Raw genomic sequence first — 25,542 nt, forward strand, 5'->3', positions numbered from 1 at the left:
CTACAAGAATATTCGTTTGGATGCAAAAATACAATAGCTTTTCCGCAAACTTAATTTTAAAAGAGGTCTGTTTCACTATAATTGTTAAGAAAAAAACTCCGATAAAAGCTATTTTATATATTTTATATATAAACACTGGCGAGTTCAATGTTTATATCTTAAAAATAAAATATTAATCTTATCAATGCTTTAATATATATAATATTGAATTTAGCAATAGTTTACTTGAAATTTTCTAAATGACATGTTAATGAATTTAGCTAACTCTGCTTTAGTTTTTCTTATCACACATGAATTGTTAATTAGATCAGCGACTTATATATTAATAGAAGATGTTGAACTCATTAATATTTCTCTTTTTATATAAAATATTAATAAGTTTTATATTTTACTGACAACGAAATAGACTTCTTTTGATATTAATTTTATGGTGTGGTTTATTTTGATAAAGAGAAAGAAGGTTTAGAATAGGGCTAGTTTGGTTGAAAACTCTAAAAGGTATTATTTTTTCATTTGCAAGTTATCTCTTAATATTTATCATATGATTCTTCTACTATTTTCTCTTTTCTATTGTATCTTTTCTCTTTCAACTCTTATCTCCATCTCTCCCTTTTGCTCACCCTCCTCAACAACTATGCTAGTAATAGGAAAGGGTGGTGTTCATGCTTCATCTGATAACAATGATGATAAAGATAAACAAAAAGAAAATTTTCAAGGTGTGGTTGGTGCGATAGACAAAATGTGTTATAATCACAATTATAGAAATGCATGTTATAAAGCTAGTTTGCTATATATATTATTTAATTATTATTGTAGTAGTAGTTATATTGGTATTATCAGTTAAGAATAGAGTTGTGATGTTTAGTTATTTAAATATATTGTGTTTCAGTTATTTTTTTATCAACTATATATATTTCAAATCTAGCATAACTACTAGATTAGTAATGTATGTGTTGTGTGAGATAGGAAAATCAAGTTATATTTTATGTAGTAAATTGATATTGAGTATTTTCTCCCAAAAAAAAATTAAATTATTTAAGTTGTAAAACAAGGAACTCACGTACTTAAAAACAAAAAATTAGAAAAAGAACGCAAAAGTATTAAAGAACAAGAGAAAAGAGACACATAATTTTTCTTGCTTTTAGATTATTCATTTATTCTCACCTCTAGGTCCCTTATATAGATTTACAATAAGGTACCCTAAAAGGTTGTAAGTTACTACCATTAAAGCATAAAAATTACAATCATTTATGACACTCCACCTCTAGGTCCCTTATATAGATTTACAATAAGGTACCTTAAAAGGTTGTAAGTTACCACCATTAAGGCATAAAGATTACAATCATTTATGACACTCCACCTCCAGGTCCCTTATAATATTTATAATACTCTCCTTGGATGACCACTACACAAATTATGTCTCGTTGAAAACCTTTCTATATAAAACTCTAGTAGAAAAAATTTTAGCTAAAAAAAAAGAATACATAATACGTGTATATTATAATGGGTATAGTTTCTCTATATAAAGCTACTCACTAAAATATTATTAAGTAAATCTAAAGGGAAAAAATTTTGTGAAAGAAAATTAAAAAGTACGATGCACAAATATTCACTAAAATATTATTCAAGTGAATTTCATTCAAATGTTCTTCTCATATTATATAAGTGAGCTCTAGAGAAAATCTAAAGACTTACATTATAAAAAAATTACTTTCTCACAAATTTGTCAATCACAAAAAATTAACAACTGTTTCTTTGGTAATTTGGTGGCAAAAACAAAATTCTCTTATATATAATTTTTTTAAGAATACAATCAATCTAGTAGATCAAAGCACAACCAATTTCAGCAATGCGCTTTTTCATTATCTAAAATAGATAAATTCTAAATCACATACATGTAAGTAAGGAAGATTTAAATAAATGATATTTAAATATTATTTTAATGAACTCAAATATATCTCCATCTTTCCTTACAAAATTGACAAACAAATTTCTCCCTTTGTATGATAAAAAATAATTATAAAAGTATTATTACAACCAACAAATTATGCAAAAGAAGAACATCAAATGTCCGTTTAAATAACATGAGAATGCATTCGAACTCCAAAGATAAAATCAGTCTAGTATAATTTGAAATACACATGAAGACACCGAATAAAGATTTTGAAGAACAAATTCACATGAATCACATATAAAATAAGACCGGTCAAGTAAATCAATTTCGAAGCACATAAAAATTAAAAAACAAAAACAAAAATATTTATGTTCTTTTTAAAATCAAATATATTTGTGGGGCTGAGTCTCTCACTAGATGTAATCTCTTGCATGAATAAATTTATTAACATATGCGCAAATATATTAAAGAGCGGAGATTTATAAATATCACTATTAACCATAAAATAAGTGCTTATGTTTAGAAACAACACACCGATATTTATTTTGAAACATGACACATAATTATGTAAGTAACAATACAAAACAAACTAAAAGTCCAACTTGGTAGCCAAACACCATAATCTACATGCATATAATTTTTTGGCAATATTCCATACTCAATTTTTTTTAATGCAGTAACGACTTTCACCCTATGCGGTAGGTAGTCCTTTTCTTATAGTACATTTTTTTAATATTTTAAGATATTAATTTCAAAATGGCTTTCATACTAAACAAAAGATAGCCCTTTCTATTAATCTTTTTTTACACTAGACATACGTATCACAAGTAAATTTTATAAAATAAGAAGATAGAGATACGTTGTAAGGCTTTCTTAGTGATAATAAAGTTGAAGCTTCGCCTTTGTATCATATCACTTGTTTCTTCATCCCATCCTTTTGAGTTCTAAGTAGATGGTTCAAGCTTTTTGAATTACATCAAATCTATTAAACATACTTATAACTTTTTGTAATTCAAACTCAAGAAATTAATTTTTTTAACTAAATTTTCTCACAAGGCAACTTGCTAATGTAGATTCACTTCTAAAAATTTAATTTATCAAGTAGTTTTAAAAGTTAAAATTCGAGAGATAAAAAAAGAACTATCTAGTTTCTCTTCTAATTTATTTTTCTCCTCATCTAAATCATTCATAATGTTTTTATATTACTCTACTATCTTGTTTAGTTTGTTTATTGGTATTTTTAACTTTCGTACAAGCTTTACAAATGTCTTTTATAGTTTATCATAGGTTATTTAAATACTCTATCACCATCAGAATTGTTTTTCTTTTTATGCACTTGCAATAAATATCCCACAGGAACTATTAGTAAATAATAATGAAATAGTAAAAATAATAAACTTTTCTTGATCGGGATTAGGACCATCATCCTCATATCCATCATTATCATCCCAAGTACAAATTTTCTTCTCTTTTCTTATGATTGACACACTCTTTAGCAAAGTGACAATAACCTTGATGTTCATAATATTGAATCTCTTCCACTTGACTTTTACTCTTAGAGTTTGAACCTTTAATAATAGAGATAGTGGGGGGATTTGCTAGAATTTTTATTATTTTTTAGGACTTTGGCCTTGAGCTTATTGCCCATGGCACCTCTTGAATTTTTTAAAATTTTCTTAAATTTTTTCATAAACTTCATCATCTCATCTCAGGATCAAAGTCCTTATCAAACTCATCATTATCTCTCTTGATGGACGCTAAAGAAAATCTTTTACCCCTTTTAGGGGGCCGAAATGTAGTCTCATAGGTCTGAAGATTATTTACAAGTTGTTCAATTCTAAAATAAGCAACATATTCGCTCTCTTCTATAGCAATTACTTTTGCTCTCTCGGGCAAAGATTTATTTTTATAATTTTTTAATTATTTATTCTTATAAATTAAGCTAGATAGTTTATAGCTCCTACATAAGCAATTGTATATGTTTCTGGATATATATTGTGGCCTTTGATCTTATAGGCTTTTTTGTTTGTATTATTTGTGAAAATGTAAAAATTTTTTGTATATAATGTTGAAACATTGACCAACAGATCACGTGGAAATCACATGGGTTCCACCCACGTGAAGAGCACATATATTTGGTGGCGGGTGTTACAGCAGATGTAATATCCTGAAAAGAAAATTTTGCTCATTAAGATTAAAATTAAAATTAGCAATATTAGATAGTTTGTCATAAAAACCATCAAAGATTTCATTCTCCGCCATTTTGAGAGTCTCAAAGCTAGTAGTTAGCCTTTGAAGCTTTGAGAGTTTAACATTGGGAGTCCCTTCATGGGTAGTCTTAAGAATATCCCATACATCCTTAGCTATCTCATAAGTACATATTTGACGAAATTTGTCAAGAGTGACCCTATTGAAAATTACATTAATTGCTTTGCTATTAAAATTAGAGTTTTCATAATTAATCTTAATCCACTCAGAAATATGTTTTTCAATAACATTTCTATTTTCATCAATAATAGTAGGAGATTTATAACCACAAAGAATAGAAAGCCAAACATGTTCATTAATCAATTTTAAAAATATTCGTGTTCTGGCTTTCCAATATAAATAGTTTGATCCATCGAGTAATGGAGATCTAAGTAGACAATCCTTCTTTAGGAAGTTTCTAAGGTAAGAGTTTTGCTTTGGTACTAATTGAAAAAATATTTAATTATTTTCTAGAAGTTTTCTTAATTAGAATGTTAAACAATAGCTAAATAAAAAATATAAGAGCACACACAAACACAATATTTTTTAACGTTGAAAACCCCCTTATCAAACACAAAACTATGAATTTTTTCTCTAGAATCAAACCAAGCACTATAATAATTAACAATTATAAGATACTTACAGACCATTCGTTGTTACCCATAACCATCTCTAAAGTGATTCGCTTGACTCGCCTTTCAATACATCACTTTCTGTGCTTTATGTCCAACCTTAGTAAATCTTAATGTTAAAACCTGCCTCTATGACCCTTGAGGTAATGACAGACAATTTTGAATCTAGCTGAACTTCATCAAAATGTGATACAAAAATCTCACCATTCAACTCTTCCAACTCTTCTCCTTTGAATCTCTCAAAATATTTTCATTAGCCTCCAGAAGCTAGATGATATTTTAGTAAAGACTTCCTTTTTATAATCCCAAAAGATAGGCCCTAATTTAGTGACTCAGACGGAAAAGGTGAAGTTTCTATGCTTCGTTCAAATTGGTTAAATCTTATTTTTAATATCCAAGTGTTCTAAGTGAATCTCGTTTAGACGCTCTTCCCACATAGGATCATAATCGAGCCTAGCTCTAATTAAGCTTGATTTAAAATTAATTTCGAGCCTTATTGAGCTGACTTGATCGATCCTTATCGAGCCGACTCGAGATTAAACTCGGCTTGAAGTTAATTTCAAGCCTAGTTTCAAGATCAAGCTCGACTCGAGCCGGCTTGATTATTTTAACAACCATATTCCTACATTGGGTATAATGAACTCTCTAAAAAACCTCGTTTAAATGCCTTTCTCACGTTGGATACAAGTGAGTTCTCTGAAAAATCTTATTCGAATGCCTTTCACACGTTAAATACAGTGAGCTCCTAGAAAATTCCAGTTGAACAAATTTAAATTTTGCTTGAATGAATTTCGAACATAATTCTTGCAACATTATTCTTCAAACTAAAACAGCTCCAATTTTGAATTCCAAATGGGAAGAGATTGTGCTATTGATTTTTATAAAAAATCTAAATTTTACATTATGAAAGACTTTGTTTTCTCACAAATTTGTAAATTAGAAAAAAAAATATTGCGATCTTCTGATACTCATATCTCTTTAAATTCTTCAGTTATTTAGTTTTCAACTCTTTCATAAAGATGATAGTGATGAAAAATCGTTGCTTTTGAGCAATCCTACAATGATGCTTCATTTTCTTCTTTTATAGTATTTCCTAGATTCATAATATCAGGATGAATATCAGCATTAAGAATACAAGATAAATAATTTTTCATTGAAATATCAAGCACAATAAATTCATATTTCGTAATATTTAACATTGTCGAAGTAGAAAAAAGTAGATCTTGTCCTTGATAAAGTGAATATTCATACCAATTTGCATAGAAGAAGAAAAAAGAGGTAGAACCTTGTGCTAAAATGTATTATAAAACAAGGAGCAACCTACTTAAAGCAAAAGGAATTATAAAAAGAGCACAAAAATATTAGAAAACAAGGGAGAAAGAAAAAGGTAATTATTGTTCTTCGAGTAATATATCTCTTTTCACATCTAGATTCCTTATATAGGTTTATAAAAAGGTATCCTAAAGAATTTTAAGTTACTAATATTAAAATATAAAAAGTGAATATTAAAAGAGAGTTACGAAGAAGTGAAGATTCTCTGAGATGGTCATCCACCTACGTTACAATATTTATAGTAGTTTGAGAATTTTATCTTTCTACTCTTGGTCCTCCGAATGTTGACAATTTTTGGCCACGGTCAAATTGATAGCTAGAATTAGCTTTAATTAACTTCCAGAAATATTAGGCAAGTATTTCATACTAATGGGATTGTTCATGCAACGTATATGAAGATTTAGTTTCCTTGATTTAGAGAAATATATATATGGAAGTAAATGAATTGAATGACGAGATGGATTTACTCTTCTTAGCATTTGGCACTTGGCACTTGGCAGACTGATAAATATGAACCCAATATTCATCACTGATTATCGGATTCAAACCGTGGAGTGGTTTTCGGATCCAGATCCGAGAAGATTTTGCTCGTGAGATTGCAGGTCAACCGACACACTTTCCCGCGAAATATACAAAGCAGACGAGAGAGAGAGAGGACTCAAAAATTAACTCCAAACTAATTCCCGCCAAAAATGGTTTCCCCGCCAAAAAGAAAAAGAAGTCCAACCCTGATAAGAACGAAACCGTAACACTATCACGGGAAGAAGGCAACAGAGCAAGACGATCGCAATGAAAGGCCGATCCCTTAAGCTTCGAGAGGCGCACAAGGGTACAAGCTCCCCTTCCCTTTGCTCCGTCGTCTGGGGCCTTGACGGCTGCCACGTGGCCACTGCCTCAGCCGCCGATACAGCCGTGTCGATCCACGACGCCGCCGGGCAGCCGCCAGCATCGGTGACGTCTCTCCGCCACCACAAGGATGGGGTGACCGCTCTCGCCGTTAGCCCAAACTCTGGCACCCTCGCTACCGGCTCGATTGATCACTCCGTCAAGGTATATAGCTTTCCAGGTACTATCTAGCTTCTTCTCTGTCTTGATCTGTGTGAGATCACGTTAGGAGAGATGTTGTTTTAGCTTCATTCTCGAAATTCCGGTCGCTTTTGTTGATTTCCGTGATAAAGGAGGGATATTTGCTGACCGAATGATGATTTCTCTGTAGAATCTCCCATTTCCTATCGTCTTCACTGGACTTGTTTAGACCGGTAAATGGCTTTGTGCAGTTTAGGGATCTGATGAATCAGTCATGTAATTTGACCTGCTTTTTTCCCTTTTCGGGTATCATATTGTCAAAGAAAGCTATTGGAGCTGCTAATTTCATCTGCCTGCTAAAACAGTTCCCATTTTCAGTTTCTGCGCTGATTTAAGTTGTGATTTTTTTTTTTGAATTCTCAATATTGCATATCTTATTGTGATTATTTTAGGACATTTTGATTTTATGGCCTTATGTGAAGCGTAATGGATACGAGTAATTGATGGGACGACTTGATTTTTCAATTATCATCATTAAATTTCCCTTACCTTTTCAACTTCTACAGTCCGGCTGCTTATCGTTTGTTGCAGAATTTGTTTTTTGTTTCCTTTACTCGCCCTCCTCTAAGTTTCGTTATTTCTTTTGGTCAGATGGAGAATTCCAGAGCAATGTTACCAGGTTCACCTTGCCGATCCGCTCTCTTGCTTTCAATAGGTCTGGTAGCTTGTTGGCAGCAGCTGGTGATGACGATGGCATCAAGTTGATCGCCACCATAGACAGTTCAATCTCAAAGGTGCTCAAGGGGCACAAAGGCTCTGTCACGGGATTATCTTTTGACCCGAAAAATGAATTCTTGGCATCTGTTGATGGGTTTGGCACTATAATCTATTGGGAGCTCTCATCAGGAAAGTCAGTGCATACGCTGAAAGCTGTAGCCCCCAGTTGTGATTCAGATGCCACACTGTTGAATGTTTTGAGCTGGAGCCCTGATGGAGAAACTTTAGCAGTGCCAGGTTTGAGAAATGATGTAGTAATGTATGACAGAGATACAGCTGAAAAGTTGTTTACTCTGAAAGGAGAACATGAACGGCCAGTATGCTGTCTCTGTTGGTCTCCAAATGGGAAATACATGGCCACTTCTGGGCTAGATAAGCAGATTTTGATCTGGGATGTCGAATTAAGGCAGGACATTGAAAGGCAGAAGTTTGATGAAAGAATATGCTGCTTGTCTTGGAAGTCAAATGGGAATGCTATAGCAGTAATTGATGTTATGGGTAAATTTGGAATCTGGGAACCTGTAGTGCCTTCATGCATGAAGTCTCCTACAGAGGGTGCACCTAGTGCACAAGCCAGGCATGCAAAGGGACTCCTTTTATTTGATGATGTTGATGAAGATCCAAGTACATCTGGCAGCTTAGATGATGCTATTGATGAAAGTCATGGGGAGTCAGCTCCAATTAGCCACAAAAGACTGAAGAAACAGTCTTCTTTTGATGACCATTCCAATGAGTATACTGATGGGGAAAAGGAGTTGGCGCATCAGATAGAATCTCGTAAGAGAAGTACCTCTAAACTTAAGGAAACTACTGGTAGGGGGAAAGAAGAATGTGCAATTTCAAGAAAGTTGACAAAGGCAAAAACTCAGGAGGCTTTCCAGCCAGGCTCGACACCTCCTCAATATGGGAAAAGGCGATTTCTCTCCTACAACATGCTTGGGAGCATTACCACAATTGAAAATGAAGGATATTCCCACATAGAGGTGATGTAGTTTGCTATTACATCTTTTGTTGTGGAGCAGTATGCTGTTAATTGAGTACTGGCTTGTCAAAAGTAAAAGTTCTGCTTCTGTTAGAAGGTCAATGATGGCTGATTGCATATTACTTTTAAAATTATATGCATTTCGTTACCATACTAATTATGTATTTATGGTGAGTAACAGGATTCTGACATATAACCTTTTGTATACAAACATGAAGGTTGATTTTCATGACACTGGAAGAGGTCCTAGGGTTCCTTCTATGACTGACTATTTTGGTTTCACAATGGCTTCACTGAGTGAAATGGGAAGTGTCTTTGCAAATCCATGCAAGGGTGAAAAGAACACGAGTACTCTAATGTACCGCCCTTTTAGCAGCTGGGCTAATAACAGTGAGGTAGAATCTCTTGTATGAAACCTAAGTAGATATCACTGTCTATCTATCTATATATGTTTACTACTAATAGATTCCTTCAACTTTCCATAAAATGCTGATGCTCATTATCTGTTTTAAATGTAGTGGTCAATGAGATTTGAAGAAGAAGAAGTGAAGGCTGTGTCCCTAGGCACTGGCTGGGTGGCTGCAGTTACCAACCTTAATTTCCTTCGCATCTTCACAGAGGGTGGCTTGCAGGTTTGATACATATATAGTTGTACATTTTGCCATAAGTTTTTAAAGCATATCTGGTTAGGATTCAAAGGCAAGATATTTCTATGTTCACTCTTCACCTGCCTGAAAAATATATTTGGAACAGCCTTCCACATGAAGCCATGAAATGATAGAATAAGACCAAGTTAGTAATTCCTTTTCCATGATGATATAATTCTTTTCTCAAAACTTTCTTGTACAAGTTCCTTGATGAATGCTCCCACTTACTTGAAATGGAATCTCATCTATTTTTTGAATTGAACTTCTGAATGATGCAAGGACGGGCTTCCAATTTAGGAAAAGTGGTAAATTTTTGGGGGATATTGGTCAACATATTTTTGACCAGCATGATATTGCTCTTTTATGTTTGGATGTCCTCAGACAAGTTTCTGTTCTTACTGGTCTCTTATTGGTATTCTAAACAAAATTTGCAATGTTATTGGAGCTTGAAGGCTTTCAGATTTAATCAGATTTACATGAATGACTACAAGGGAGTAGAAGCTCCAGTGAGGTTACTGCTGATGCAATGGCCAATTGCCAACTGATATGTACATCCACATGTAACTCAGCTATTATGATATGTGAGGAACCTTGCTCATTTCAATGATGCAAGCAGTGAGTTTGATATGCAGTGTCTTTCCGTTGCCTAATATTAAGTGGCAAGATGATCAATAAGGCAATAAGTACATGGATTATGTATTTGAGAAATAATATAGCTTAGAGAGTCTGACCATGTGTCCTGACGAGGAAAATTAGCTTCTTCATTCCTTACTTCCTACCTTTAATGGAATTTGAAATGAAAAAAACTTCATATCTCACTCTCAGCTTCTCTTCATATTGTTCCATTTCCTTTGCTTCATGGCCATGCTTCACAAATGCAAATGCTACTATTTCTATATGCTCCTAGGAATGTATAAGAAGAAAAATTACAGATGTTTTTTTTCCAGAAATGATGGAATAACTTATTTGAACTAGATCACTTGGATGGATACATCTCCATATTTATTCATTCTGCAATCTCACTACTTAAATGAGATTTGCTACAATAGCTTCTTCATCTATTTTCATCAGCAATGCCCCTTGAATATGTCATAACCAGATGTCCAAATTATCTTATTTGTTATTTGATTATTGCAGAGACATATTCTTTCTCTCAATGGTCCAGTGGTTACTGCAGCAGGTTTTAAAGATGAGTTGGCAATTGTTACTCATGCTTCAGACTGCCTTCCTTCTGGGGATCAGGTTTTCAGCCATCTAAATGAGTGAATTAGCTCTTAGATCTCTGTTTCTCAGTTGTTATAAATGTAACAGTAATATAATTGACTACCATGTTTATAACTTCATTGGACTTAGTTATTATAGGTGTATTTCAGATTAGTAATCGGAAGCTATAATCTGCCAGTAATTTTCTCCTTCTATGTTAATCTGAAAATGCTATCCTAACATTATGACTACACTGAAGTTAATGCTAGAGATATCTGACTGGCAGGTGCTGGAAGTCAAGGTATTTAATATTTCTGAGGGAACCCAATCTGTTGAATGCCGTCTTCCCTTGACACCCTCTTCTCATTTAACATGGTTTGGCTTTAGTGAAGAAGGCCAGCTGAGTTCTTATGACTCTGAGGTATGTCCTACTTGTCCTCTGAGAGACTTTATGCATCCATTCTAATGTTCTTTTTTTTTCTTTTCAAACAAGCTTAACACGGATAATGATATGTACAGGGGGTGCTTAGGGTGTTCTGTGACCATTATGGTGGCAGTTGGCTTCCTGTTTTCAGGTACTGATGATATGCTGCTCATTTGATACTTGTCAAACTGTAGGAAGAATCTAATTATGGTTCCTAATGCAGTGCTAGGAAGGCAAGCAAATCAGAAGATGAAAGTTATTGGGTAGTGGGTTTAAACGCAAGCAAGCTCTTCTGTATTGTTTGCAAGTCCCCTGATTCTTATCCCTCAGTATGATCCTACTCATGTGCTTCTCTCCATAATGTTTTTTCATCATTAGTAATTCATAATGTTTGTTCACCTTTAGTAACTTGTAAGGTTTGTTCATCAATGGTAACTTGTTTTGCTTTGCTTTAGGTGATGCCTAAGCCTGTACTTACACTACTCAGCCTTTCAGTCCCTCTTGCCTCTTCTGATCTTGGTGCTGCTGATCTTGAAAATGAGTTCATAATGAGGAATCTACATCTCTCACAGGTTCATCTATTTCTTATAATACTGATGATTTGTTGCTTGTATCCTTACTGAGTCCTCCTCAATTTCAAACATCAGATACAAAAGAAACTCAGCAGAATGGCAACTGCAGATCTCGATACAATTGCACTTGACGACGAGGCATTTAACATGGAAGCTTCAATTGATCGTTGCATCTTGAGGCTTATTGCAAGCTGTTGCAATGGTAAAAAGAACTCAAAGTCATGATATCATTGTATACTGTATTAAAGTTTGCTTTATTGTCTAACAATGAGCTCTATCTGTTTGCTCTGTTGGCCTATTAAAGGTGATAAGCTTGTAAGGGCCACTGAACTAGCTAAATTGCTATCACTGGAGAAGTCAGTAAGAGGTGCAATAAAGCTTGTCACTGTCCTGAAGCTTCCTATATTAGCAGAGCGGTTTAGTAACATACTGGAGGTCAGTACATTTTAACTTTATGTAGTTTTTTCTTCTAGTTTTTCAGAAGCTGTTCTTACAACTTGACATCAATAAATTTCATACACTTGCAGGAAAGATTGTTGAATGAACTGAAACGACCAGCAGTAGTTACTGGTCTATCCTCTAATGGTACCTCCACCAAAAATGCACCACTAATGAAGGCTTCTATGACATCTGAAGCCACTGAAGTTATGCAGCCTGAAAGTACATTTCAACCATCTACATTGCCTAAACCTTGCTTAACAAAACAAGACAAGACTGAATCCAAGAAGGTTGGGATGGCAGAACCTCACAATGATCCAAAGGAGGAAACTGCAATGGCAACATCCACCAATAGATGTCATCAGCAGATGGATCCATTTGCAAAGATATCAAAAACTCAAGAGGTGGAAGAGAAGGATAAAAGGGAACAACACATGGAATTATGCAAGAATGCAAGTGAAGGAACTGCAAAGGAAGGGGTTAATCAGGTGAATACAAGAAGTGCAGGCGAAGGTAATTCAAATGAAGCGGCGAACCAGAGGCAGTCTCATCGACCAGTAAACCCCTTTATCAAGTCCGCAAACAACCAGGGAAAATCATCTCTTCTAGATTCAATTAAGAAAATGAAGAAAGCAGATCATGAGAAGGATGAAAAGCTCAATAACAAAAAAGCGAGGGTGTGATAGTCTTCCTTCTTAGTCTGCCTAAATTAGTTAGCAGGTTGCAGGTTACCATCTCAATATTTAGATAGCAGGTTACCATCTCAATATTCTTTTGCAGCCTAACTTTACTTAATTTGACTTCACTTGCCAATGCTCATTAATTGGGCACACTTTGTCTATAGTTCATGGTTGTTGTATTTTAGTACTAGTTAATTGTTCTCTGCTGCAAGCCTGCAATGTAGAATGTGAATGCTCTCATAATGATTTTCTTAAAATACTGTCTAAAATATATCTGCAAATCAGTGAATTTTTGGAATTTACTGCCATGGTTTTTGACTGTTAAAATTGGTTGAGAGGTAGTTTAATTCTACTTCTAAGTGCACTAGGGTTATGCAAGACCTTTATAGTTCAATAATGGAGAAAAACTCAAGATGCATACCTTAAAGCAAAGCCCAGATAATTACTAATTACTGGAATTTCAAGTACACTTGACAAGTAAAAATTCATAGTCAACAATAATGACATCTGGATATAATTTAGGCACCGGAAATTACCAACTTAAGTTAACCAAGAAATCTAGAAATTAATGCCTATATATAATTTTTTTTTTTGGCCTCTCTCTCCATTCTTTTCCCCTAGACCTCTTCAAAACAGTTGTTGTGTAATAAATTATTCGAAGAATCACAAAGGACATACAGGTCCAATGGCAGCATCGCTTTTGTGCTCCACGGTGAAAGGATCCGGAGACGAAAGGCTATGTGGATTTTGATCCGCATTGATTGCAAGTGATAAGAACTTCTACATGAATTCTAAGGCCAAAAGAACGTCCGTTAATGCAACATTAAGAATGTTTCGACAACATCAACTTAACTAATTTATCTAGGACTAAGCAGCCCAAACAATTTGCTATATTATTATTTGGTTTTCTCCAATGTCTCATAATATCAACTAATGGAAAATATCATTATTGATAAATAGTTCGTGTTGTTCTATATATACATGCTCTTGTAGGATCCCCGACCATTAAATGCTCCACTTTTTGACTGGTTACTAACCATGTTAATCTTTCTCATCGGTTCAAGTAATGTGTTCTCACTCTATTGGAATGACTCAAGTAACACGTAAAAAAGTATGTCGTCACTCTTTTGGATAATATTTCAACTAATCAATCACACGAAGGCATGCGTTAGTCAAGATATATCACAACTTTTCTTATAAGCTCGCCAATAGGGGTAATTGGAACCATACAAAACTGGAAGACGTGAATTCTTTAGCAATATGCTACTTTTCTATGATATCATATCTTGAGCTAGCTCATTCAAGCTATGCTACTTTTCTATGATATCATAGCTTGATCTAACTCACTCAAGCTCTGCTCGATTAGGCTTAATATTATAGCAATATATATATATATATATATATATATATAATATCAAATGAATTCTTAATGCTAGATTGGCTCGATTAGGCTCTAGTTGTCTCCTCTTCCCTCTTCCCTCACCATCTTTCCCATTTCATCACCCTCTTCCCTCTTCTCTCAATTCTTCCCTATGTCACTAACACTTAGTCACCGAGCATATTCTCCTCTTCCCCCACCGGAGCCACTCCTTCGTCATCACCGAGTGTCTTCTCCCCCCTCCTTCTGTCTTTTTGTCAAATCTTAATGGCCGAGTCTAGAGCGGTACTGGGGTGAGGGTTTCGATGGGAGCCTTCGCGGGGCCGTTGTGGAAGCGGGCATGACCAGTGTGGTCGAGGATGGAGACTCCTTATCTTCTAGTGGTGTTGATGTTGGTGGTGTGAGATAGTGAGAGCTTTGCTCTAGCCAATGTGAGAACCCTATGAAGACTCCTCTGACTGGCTCTTCACCACCGAAACCCTCTTCAGTCATCATCACCAAAATCCGAAATGGTAAAAGTTCCTATTGGCCAAAACTATGAAACCCATCTTCACCAACGAAATCCTAGCCTCCATCACTACGAAACCCATCTTCACCACCGACATCTATCTCCATCTTCACCACCGAACCCATCTCCATTGCTCAAGCTAAGTTTGTTTACACCATCTCCAAGCTCCTAGTAAGGCCAGTTAATAATATTTAGTTTGATTGACTTGGTTTTTCAAATTGGATAGTTCATATTCAGTTACAACTATCATGTTTGTTAGGTTTTTAGTGTTGGCAATTGTGTACAAAATATTTTAAGTGTTTTTATACATGTATATGAGCATTTATACAAGTCTAGAAAGTATTTGGTTTGAAGAATTGCAAGATCAAAGGAAAAAAGCTTTCGAGTTCACATCGTGTTCACACCACATTCACACCGTGTTCACAGTGCGTTCGCACAGACAGTGACTGGTGTTTTCAAGCGTGTTCAAACGTGAGCGCAGGTGTTCGCACAGACAGAGAATGGCGTTCACAAGTGCGTTCGAACGCGAACGCAGGCGTTCACACAGATAGAGAATGGTATTCACAAGCACGTTCGAACGCGAGTGTAGACGTTCGCATAGACAGTGAGTGCTGTTTCTGCACACATTCGAACGCAGTCATGGGCCGTTCGAATGCACCTTGCTACGTTCACAGCGCGTTCACACATCTAGAGGAGTGCACTTGCCCATTCGAACGCAACCTGTGAAAATCAAGTCGCCGCGTTCGAATGCACTTGGACCCGTTCGAACACACCTGAGATCAAGTCAGGCCGTTCAAACTCGGGCCGCATTCAAACGCACCTACGAAGTTTGCAATTTTTGAACTTTCGTGAGCTTGGATAAGACTTGAATTTGGCTCTATCTTGGAGATCATATATACGCATTGTGATGCTTAAACTCTATGAGGGTTGGTGAAGCAATTTGAAAGAGAATTCTTGAGGCTACATCGTTTCTTCAACCAACAAGGACTGACTCTTCTACAAGGCTTAATTTTTCGTCTTAAGGGCTATCTAGACAAAAGATCAATCTCGAGGGCTATTGAGGTTGGATATCAATCATGAGAAGCGGTGAATCGTGGGTTCTAGTGAGCAAGACTGAAAGGAACAAAGTCGTGGGGATTGATGGATTGTTTTGTGAGTCAGTCTTGTAACTGTTACTATTTTAGTGATTAGTTTTGATCCGAGTTTGGATCCGTGGTTTTTTTCCGTTTGGGTTTTTTCATGTTAAAATCTTGACGTCCATGTTAAAATCTTGGCATCCATGTTTGCTTTTATTTTTTTTAATATTTCTTCCGCTTTTTACTTAAGCAAATGAGTGATATCATTGCCTAAGATTTAGATACATACGTGTGTTTAAGTGTTCTTTTAATTGGTATCAGAGCAGGTTCTCTCACCTTTAGAGAGAGATCAGATAGGCATGAATTTTCATAGAGATGGACAATCGTCTATTAGACCTCCTATTCTAGATGGATCAAATTATGGATATTGAAAAGCTAGGATGAGAGCTTACTTGAAGTCTATAGATGAGCGAGTATGGATTGCCGTTATGAATGGTTGGAATGCACCAATGTACATAGTGAATGATAAGCTAGTTGAGAAACCGATGGAGTTGTGGGATAGGGCAGATTATGAAAAAGTTGGATGGAATAGTAAGGCAATAAATATAATTTTTAGTTATGTTTCCTCGGAAGAATTTAGAAGAATTTCTACTTGTGAGATAGCGAAAGAAGCTTAGACGATCTTAAAAACTACTCACGAAAAAACCATGGCTGTAAAACTTTTGAAATTTTAGAGGTTGACTACTAGTTTTGAAACTCTGTATGAAGGAGAATAAGACATTTGATGAGTTCTATGCAATGTTGAGTGATATAGTCAACTCTAGTTTCAACCTAAGAGAGAAAATCTCTGAAAACAGAATTGTTCGAAAGATCCTTAGGTCTCTCCCAGAAAGGTTTCAGGCGAAAGTTATAACTATTGAGGAAAGTAAGGACATCGATTCTATGAAGGTTGAATAATTGGTAGGAAATCTACAAACATTTGACTCTAGCCTTTCAAAACCTAGGAAGTTCAAAGTTATGGCCCTAACCACTATCGAACAAAATTTAGAGGAGTCTAATGATGAAGGTGATTTAGATGTTGAGATGTTGGCTATGTTTGTTAAAAAGTTCAATAAATTTTTTTAGAAGCCAAACAAGTTAAATGCTAAAAAACTTGCGAAAAACAAAGCCTTTGTGAAAAATAAGAATCCTGTGAGTCTGAATACTGGGGTGAGCAATAACAATGTGAAATAGAAAAATAAGAATTCTGATAATAAAGTTCGCTATTTTGAATGTTCTGGTTTTGGACACATCGCACAAGAATGCCCTAATCGTCTTAAGAGGAGGGTAAATCTATGAAGTCACTTGGGATGACTCAGATGAATCTGATGATGATTCTAATGATGATTCTGAGAAAGGCCAAGTGAACTTTGTAGCTTTCGTCTCCTCTCTTTTTAATACTGACTCTGTTGTTGATTTTGATAGTATAGATGATCAGAATGTGTTACGAGCTGAGGAAGAAGAATTAGAAATATAAAAGACATATAATGATTTGTGCCTAGAGTCATTCAAACTCAAGAAGAGCAATCTTAAACTACTTCAGTGACTCAAGGTAATCGAACCAGAAAGAAATCAATTTGAGGAGAAGTACAAATTGGAACTTGAACGTGTCAAAAACCTTACTTAACAACTTGATGATACGAAAGATAAGATGAAGGCTGATGAAATTGAACTAAAGAGATTGTAGAAGGAAGTGACATTTCTTAAATGGGAAGAACAATCTTGACGAGTTTTTAAACGCTCAGATTTCTAGAAAAGACAAGTATAAAGTTGGATAGACTGGTAATTTAAATAATAACAAAACTGTCTTTGTTTCTGCAGGTATACAAAAGGAAGACAACTTGAGGTCATCAACCACATTTACAAAGTAATCCTGGATGAATGTCTCTAAACTGAAGATGAATCAACAAACTGGTAAATCTTCAACGGCGCAAAATGTAAACTTTAGACATACTCCTCAACAAAAGGTGAGTAAAAAAGGGTTTGTTCCGATATGCTTTCATTGTGGCATTCTAGGGCATATTCGACCTCATTGCAAATTTTTACAAAAACCTAGGAGTGCCTTCATTTATGGGGTGAAAATAAAGGGCATATGGGTCAAAAAAAGCGACTTGAAATGTTCTGTTATGCATACTGCTTTGAAAGCTTTAAATTCTGACTTGTGGTATTTACATAGTGGCTGTTCAAGACATTGTCGGGTAACAAATCCTTATTTTCTAATCTCGAAGAGCATGAAGAGGGAGTTGTGACATTTGGAGATGGCAATTCATCAAAGGTAATAGGTAAGGGAAAGATAAGTACTCTAGGTGTTCCTATTCTTGGAAATGTTCTTTATGTTAAGGGCTTGAAAATAAATCTACTGAGCATCAGTTAATTTTGTGATGAAGATTATGTGGTAAAATTCTCTAAAAATGATTGTACTATTCTAGATCATGATGGTAATGTTATATGCTTTGGATCTAGAATATCTGATAATTGCTATGTTGTTGGAACTTCACATAAACTGAAATATAACAGTGCTTCTTTTGACATTGCAGATCTTTGGTATCAACGTCTTGGACATGTGAATCACAAGTAATTATTTAATCTGTCCAAATAAGAAGTGGTAAGAGGAATACCTAAGATAAAGGAAATGTCAAAAAATGTGTGCGATGCGTGTCAAATTGGAAAACAAATTAGGGTCTCACACAAGAAAGTAATGCAGCTACCACTGACTGTATGTTACAATTAGTCCACATGGACTTAATGGGTCCAATAAAAATGGAAAGTCTTGGAGGTAAACGATATATATTCTTAATGGTCGATGATTACTCCAGATATACCTGAGTTGCCTTTTTACATGAGAAGTCTAAAACCTTTGAAGTTTTTAAATCACTATGCTTAAAATTGTAGAATGAAAAAACAACTACCCTAGTTAGTATTCGTTCTGATCATAGCAGAGAATTTGAAAATAATTTTTTTTTCATATTTTATGATTCTCTTGGTATTCAACATATATTTTCAACTCCTATAACTCCACAACAAAACAGGATTGTGGAGAGAAAGAACCGTATTGTCTAGGAAATGGATAGGGTTATGCTTTATGCTAAAAAGGTTTCTCAAAGGTTTTGGGCTGAAGCGGTCAATATAGTGGTACATGTGATAAATCGTGTTTATCTAAGAATAGGTACAAAAATGACTGCATATGAAATCTGGAAAGGTAAGAAACCTAGTGTTAAATATTTTCGAGTATTTGGTAGCAAATGCTATATCTTGCGTGATCGAGAACACTTCACTAAATTTGACACTAGGAGTAGTGAGGGCATCGTCTTAGGGTATTCTAATAATGACAGAGCCTGCATAGTATTCAATCTTGACACTTTTACTGTTATAGAATTTGCTAATGTTATTATAGATGAAACCATTGATGACAAAACTGAAGTTACTCATATTTTTGTTCCTACAGGTACACGACGATGACATTGAAAAGGAGCTTGATCTATCAATTGAAAAACATGACGAGGATAAGGTTGAAAAGAACAAAGATGACTGCAGTATACTAGAACCATCAGCTAGACGTGAATGAACCAATGAAGATGAGATGACAAATCTAAAGTGAGGTATCATTTACTTGTTATACATCTGCTTTTGAATCTAAAAATATCAAGGAAGCATTGTTAGATGATTTTTGGGTAAATGCTATGCATGAAGAACTAGAGCAATTTTCTAGGAATGATGTTTGGTATTTAGTTCCCATACCTAAGAATGTAAACGTAATTGGAACAAAATAGATATATAAGAATAAAAGTGATGAACATGGCAATATAGTTCGAAATAAAGCCAGACTAGTAGCACATGGATATACTCAAATTGAGGGTATAGATTTTGATGAGACATTTGCTCATGTTGCTAGATTAGAGTCTATTCGTATACTGCTTGCCATTGCTTGTCATTTAAAATTTAAATTGTTTTAAATGGATGTTAAAAGTGCTTTCTTGAATGGTATTCTGAATGAAGATGTTTATGTGGAACAATTTAAGGGTTTCGAAGATCATAAATTTCCTTCTCATGTGTTTAAATTGTAAAAGGCCCTCTACGGGCTAAAACAAGCTCCAAGAGCTTGGTATGAGAAGTTGACCACTTTCATAGTGGATGCGGGGTTCACTCGAAGGGGAGTGGACAAGACATTGCTCATTGGACGTGAGAACAAGAGTTTAGTTGTGGCACAAATATATGTGGATGACATTGTCTTCGGGGCAACAAGTCAATCTTTAGCTAAGGAGTTTGTAGATCTCATACACAGTCATTTTGAGATGAGCATGATGGGTGAGTTGAAGTTCTTTTTAAGACTTCAAATTATTCAATTAGAGAGAGAGAGAGATTTTTATTGCCCAAACCAAGTATGTTAAGGATCTAGTGACTAAATTCGGGTTAGAAAATGCAAAACATGCTAGAACTCTTATGAGTACAACTACCAAACTAGGAAAAGATATTTCAGAAAAAAATGTTGATTAGACACTATATAAGAGCATGATTGGCAGTCTTTTGTACTTAACTGCTAGTAGACCAGACATTGCATTTATCGTGGGTGTGTGCTAGATTTCAATCTAAACCTAAGGAGACACATTTGTTTGTCGTAAAATGTATCATAAAATATGTTAGTGGTACAGTTGATTTGGGTATCTAGTTTACTTATGACTCGGGTGCTATCATATCGGGATACACAAATTCTGATTAGGCAAGTTCATGTGATGACAATAAAAGTACTTCAGGTGGTTGTTTTTATGTTGGAAATAATCTGATAGCTTGTCACAGTAAGAAACAGAACTCTATATCTTTATCTACTACAGAGACCGAGTACATTGCAGCGGGCAGTTGTTGTTCTCAGTTATTGTGGATGAAACAGATGGTCAAGGATTATGGCATTGAACAAAATACTATGATGTTTTATTGTGACAATATGAGTGCTATTAATATATCAAAAAATCCTGTTTAACACTCACGTACAAAACACATTGATATCCAACATTATTTTATACTAGAGTTAGTTGAAGACAAAGTAATAGCACTGGAACATGTTGAGATAGAGAAACAGTTGAGAGATTTGTTTACAAAACCTTTGGATATACAGAGATTTGAGTTTCGTACTTCTTTAGGGATTTGTGCTTTGGACTGATTCCTTTAGGGATTTGTGTTTTGGTTTGTGTATTTTTATTTCTTTTCATTTTTTTAGGTTTTATTTTACTTGGAATTTTTTTTGGTTTTAGTTCTAGATTTGTAGAGAGTTTCTTTTAAAAAAAATAATGCACTTCTAGATTCAAAAATATATTCTTGACATATAAATATGATTTTTTCTTGATTATTAATTAAGTTATTATAGTCAATTTTGTCATCTTGTAGTATATTGTGTCATTTTTGATTTATTCACTATCTCGACTTCTATAATAATTAAATTAAATTAAATGCACTCATAATGTATGTATATTCTTGAGTGAACATGACATCATGAAAATTTTTTTAGATAGCTCACTATTGACCTTGATTTGCACAGTTTGACCTCATGCTTAGTCATCAGTAAAGTGTTCATAAAAGATCAATGAAAAGGGCTACAATGAGTTAGTGTGAAAGCCATCTTGTTTAGAGTCTAGTTTGACTCAGTACATTGTTTGAAATTTTTTTCAAAAAAAAGAGTGATATATGTGAATATCTGTTTGCACATTGTTTGATATGTACTACAAGAAAAGAGCTACCTACTCATGTGTGAAAGCCATCATTGTACCTATATGGTTTTAGTGAAAAAAAATATACAGGAAAAATTTCTGTCAAGTTCTGGTGAATAAGTCGAAAAGTGCAAAATTATATACTAAGTCGGTTTGACTACTATGTTGCATCATTGTTTAAATAGGAAAGTTTGTTTAAGAAGATTGTTTCATGTTGTCTATGCTCAACTTGCATATGCATATTATTATAATCAATCAAGATTATTTTATAATTTGAGTGATGCATTATAGTTGATCATAATATGCTCTTGATGATTTGATTGATTTGCGTATGACTTATTTCATTTGATTGTCATATTCTATGTCTTGAATCTATTTTAAATTTTAGAAGTGCATCTCCAAAAATATTTTTATATTTTCTTTACTGATTTAAAAAAATGATGCCGTTTGAACGTAGGATTCTTGAGTTCGAACGCGGTGATTGGCACGTTCGAACGCGCAGACCGGTGCGTTCGAACGCACTCGAGGGTTCTTTAAATATTGCGTCCGAACCCAAGGGTTTTCATCTTCCTCCTTTCAAACCCTAGAATCCCTTCCTTTCCATTCTCCCAATTCTTCAAGATCTTCAAGTTTTTCACAAAATTTTTCACTCCAAACTCTTTCAAAGGCTATTTCTCCTTCGGATCTAGAATTTTTTGGACGAATCTTCAAGTTTTTCATCACTTTTTGCGAGATATGATCATTTTTGAGTTTTGATCACGATAGAGTTTATATTTTGATGTTTCTTGAGTGATTGAATGTGACAAATTTCCTTTTTCTAGTGGAAGATGGATTTCACTTAGGGCTTTCATGGTTTCTAGGATTTTTTGGCTTTCTTGTTATTTTTTGTATGCTTTGGGCATGTGTTGAATCTTGCGATTTGTTTTTCTCTCTAGAATGCCTAAAAAAACTACAGTTTCCAAAACGCCAAGGCCGCCTTCCTCACCATCTTTGTCTCCTAAGTTCTCTTCATCAAATGCTGTTGGGAGATACAAACACAATTTTGGAACTTGTCCGATAATCTGTGAAAGGCATGTTGTTATCTCTGATTTTGCCACCTTGGGGATAGAAAATATGTTCACTAAGCGAGGATAGCTGTTAGTGTGTCGGATGGACGGGACAACGTATGTGGAGGTTGTCCGGGAGTTTTTTTTAGTAATGCCACTCTTTTGGAACGATGTATACGGTCCACCATCCGAGGGGTATCCGTGTACTTGGACTCCGACGTCATCCATGCTGAATTCCAACTTTCTGATGGCGAGTTCTAGTATCCCTCTTCTGAGCCTCTTCCTGCTATTCAAGATTTTGCTAGTGATGTATTAATACAAGGGGAAGAGTGGATAGGTAACATTATTCCACATGTGAAATTGACATCTGTGGCTTGCATGTTACATCTCATCTGCCTCTACAACACCACTCCGAAGACTCGACATTCTGGTATCAGTCAGGACCGAGCCTTCCTCTTTCATGCGATCTTGGTCGACGTTTATATTGATTTAGCTGCTATTATATATGATTCTATTGTGACAGCTGCACAAAAAGAAGCTCCTCATGAAGGTTTACCGTTTGGCATTTTCATCACCAAACTGTGCACGCAGAGTGGTGTGAGAGTGGACACCACTGAAGCATCTGTTACTGCAAATAAACCATTGGATCGGATCATAATTAAGAGGAGTCAAGCGCATGATCCACCGTCTCCTCACAAGCCGATCTCCTCTTCCACCGCTGAATGTCGATCACACCGAGACAATTCTGATGACAGCTCTAACGATGACTTACACCCTGAGGGAGAGTTTCCACAGTTCTCTAAACGGTTTGATCAGCATAGCACTCAGGTGCAGGACTTACAGTTGACTGTGAATGACTTACGGGTTGAGCAAGCTCATTAGGGGACAGTGCTCGACTCAATTTTGTCGATCCTCCATCGTCAATTTTCTCCTAGTTCTTAGCCTTTGGTAATTTGTGTTAAAAGGGGGAGAGAGTTTAGAAGAGATCGTCTATTTAGGGGGAGTAAGGAGAGAGTTTAGGAGTTTAGGGGAGTTTATTGTATGATAATTTGCTTAATAACTTGTGTTTGCTTGATAACTTGACATGCATTATTGTGTTTGAATTGTTTAGTGAATGTATGAACTTTCACTTCAAGTTATTTTCACTTGATCTTGGATTGGTATGTTTTTTATTTGTAGGGATTGAAGTGCTAAAATATTTAGACTTGTTGAATGCTCATTTAGGATTCTTTGTAATTATTGTAAACTAGATGTTTTGTCACAAATTGCCAAAGGGGGAGATTGTTAGGTTTTAGTGTTGGCAATTGTGTACAAAATATTCTAAGTGCTTTTATACATGTACATGAGCATTTATACAAGTCTAGAAAGTATTTGGTTTGAAGAATTGCAAGATCAAAAGAGAAAAGTTTTTGAGTTCACATTGCGTTCATACTACGTTCACAGTGCGTTCATACAGACAGTGATGGGTGTTTTTAAGTGCGTTCGAACGCGAGTGCAAGCGTTTGCACAGATAGAGAATGGCGTTCACAAGCGCGTTCGAATGCGAGCGCAGGCATTCGCACAGATAGAGAATGTTTGTTAGGTTTTTAGTATTGGCTATTGTGTACAAAATATTCTAAGTGTTTTTATACATGTACATGAGCATTTATACAAGTCTAGAATGTATTTGGTGTGAAGAATTGCAAGATCAAAGGAAAAAAAGTTTTCAAGTTCACATCGTGTTCACACCACGTTCACAGTGTGTCCGCACAGACAGTGACTGGTGTTTTCAAGCGTGTTCGAACGTGAGCGTAGGTGTTCGCACAGATAGAGAATGACGTTAACAAGTGCGTTCGAATGCGAACGCAGGCATTCGCACAGACAGAGAATGGCTTTCACAAGCGCGTTCGAACGCGAGTGTAGGCGTTCACACAGACAGTGAGTGCTGTTTCTGCACGCATTCAAACGCAGTCATGGTCATTCGAATGCACTCTGGTACATTCACAATGCGTTCACACATCTAAAGGAGTTTACTTGCCCGTTCGAACGCAACTTGTGAAAATTAAGCCGCCGCGTTCGAACGCACTTGGACTCGTTCGAACACACCTGAGATCAAGTCAGGTCGTTCAAATGCACCCGGGCCGCGTTCGAACGCACCTACGAAGTTTATAATTTTTAAACTTTCGTGAGCTTGGATAAGACTTGAATTTGGCTCTATCTTGGAGATCATATATACACATTGTGATGCTTGAACTCTATGGGGGTTGGTGAAGCAATTTAAAGGAGAATTCTTGAGGCTACATCGTTTCTTCAACCAACAAGGTCCGACTCTTCTACAAGGCTTAATCTTTCGTCTTAAGAGCTATCTAGACAAAAGATCAGTCTCGAGGGCTACTAAGCTTGGATATCAATCACGAGAAGCGATGAATCGTGGATTCTAGCGAGCAAGACTGAAAAGAACAAAGTCGTGGGGATCGACGGGTTGTTTTGTGAGTTAGTCTTGTAACTGCTAGTATTCTAGTGATTGGTTTTGATTTGAGTTTGGATCTGTGGTTTTTTCCCGTTTGGGTTTTTCCATGTTAAAATCTTGGCGTCCATGTTTGCTTTTATTTTTTAATATTTCTTCCGTTTTTTACTTAAGCAAAAAAGTGATATCATTGCCTAGGGTTTAGATACATACGTGTATCTAAGTGTTCTTTTAATGTTGCTATAGGCGTATTTGATGCTACTACTTTTCACCATTAATGCTTCATCTAACTTTTTGCCATTTAGCCCATGAGGTGTCGAGCCAAGCTCGAGCCTCATTGAGCTAGGCCTAAGTTGAGCCAAGCCGAACTTTTTCAGCTCGAATCAAGCTTGAGCAGAAAAAAAACCTCTCGACCCAAGCTGGTTTCAACTCGCTCAAGCTCACCTTGTTTACACCCCTAGATTTGACCCTCTCAGAACATCCATCATCATTAAAA

General features: G+C 35.4%; 1 protein-coding gene across 1 annotated transcript; it reads left to right on the forward strand.

Annotated features, from left to right (window-relative positions):
* Positions 1-6,868: 6,868 nt before the first annotated feature.
* LOC140793313 (protein ENHANCER OF LHP1 1) lies at positions 6,869-13,162 on the forward strand. The gene is made up of 12 exons (XM_073144721.1): positions 6,869-7,171; positions 7,783-8,891; positions 9,109-9,285; positions 9,409-9,522; positions 10,675-10,779; positions 11,027-11,161; positions 11,260-11,315; positions 11,388-11,493; positions 11,620-11,736; positions 11,812-11,938; positions 12,041-12,171; positions 12,264-13,162. Exons 1-12 carry the CDS (start codon positions 6,895-6,897, stop codon positions 12,855-12,857), a joined length of 3,048 nt encoding a protein of 1,015 aa, XP_073000822.1. The 5' UTR covers positions 6,869-6,894; the 3' UTR covers positions 12,858-13,162.
* The last annotated feature ends 12,380 nt before the right edge of the window (positions 13,163-25,542 follow it).

Source organism: Typha latifolia, chromosome 8, assembly GCF_019914945.1.
Source record: "Typha latifolia isolate L0001 chromosome 8, TyphaL0001v2, whole genome shotgun sequence".
Lineage (NCBI taxonomy): Eukaryota > Viridiplantae > Streptophyta > Magnoliopsida > Poales > Typhaceae > Typha > Typha latifolia.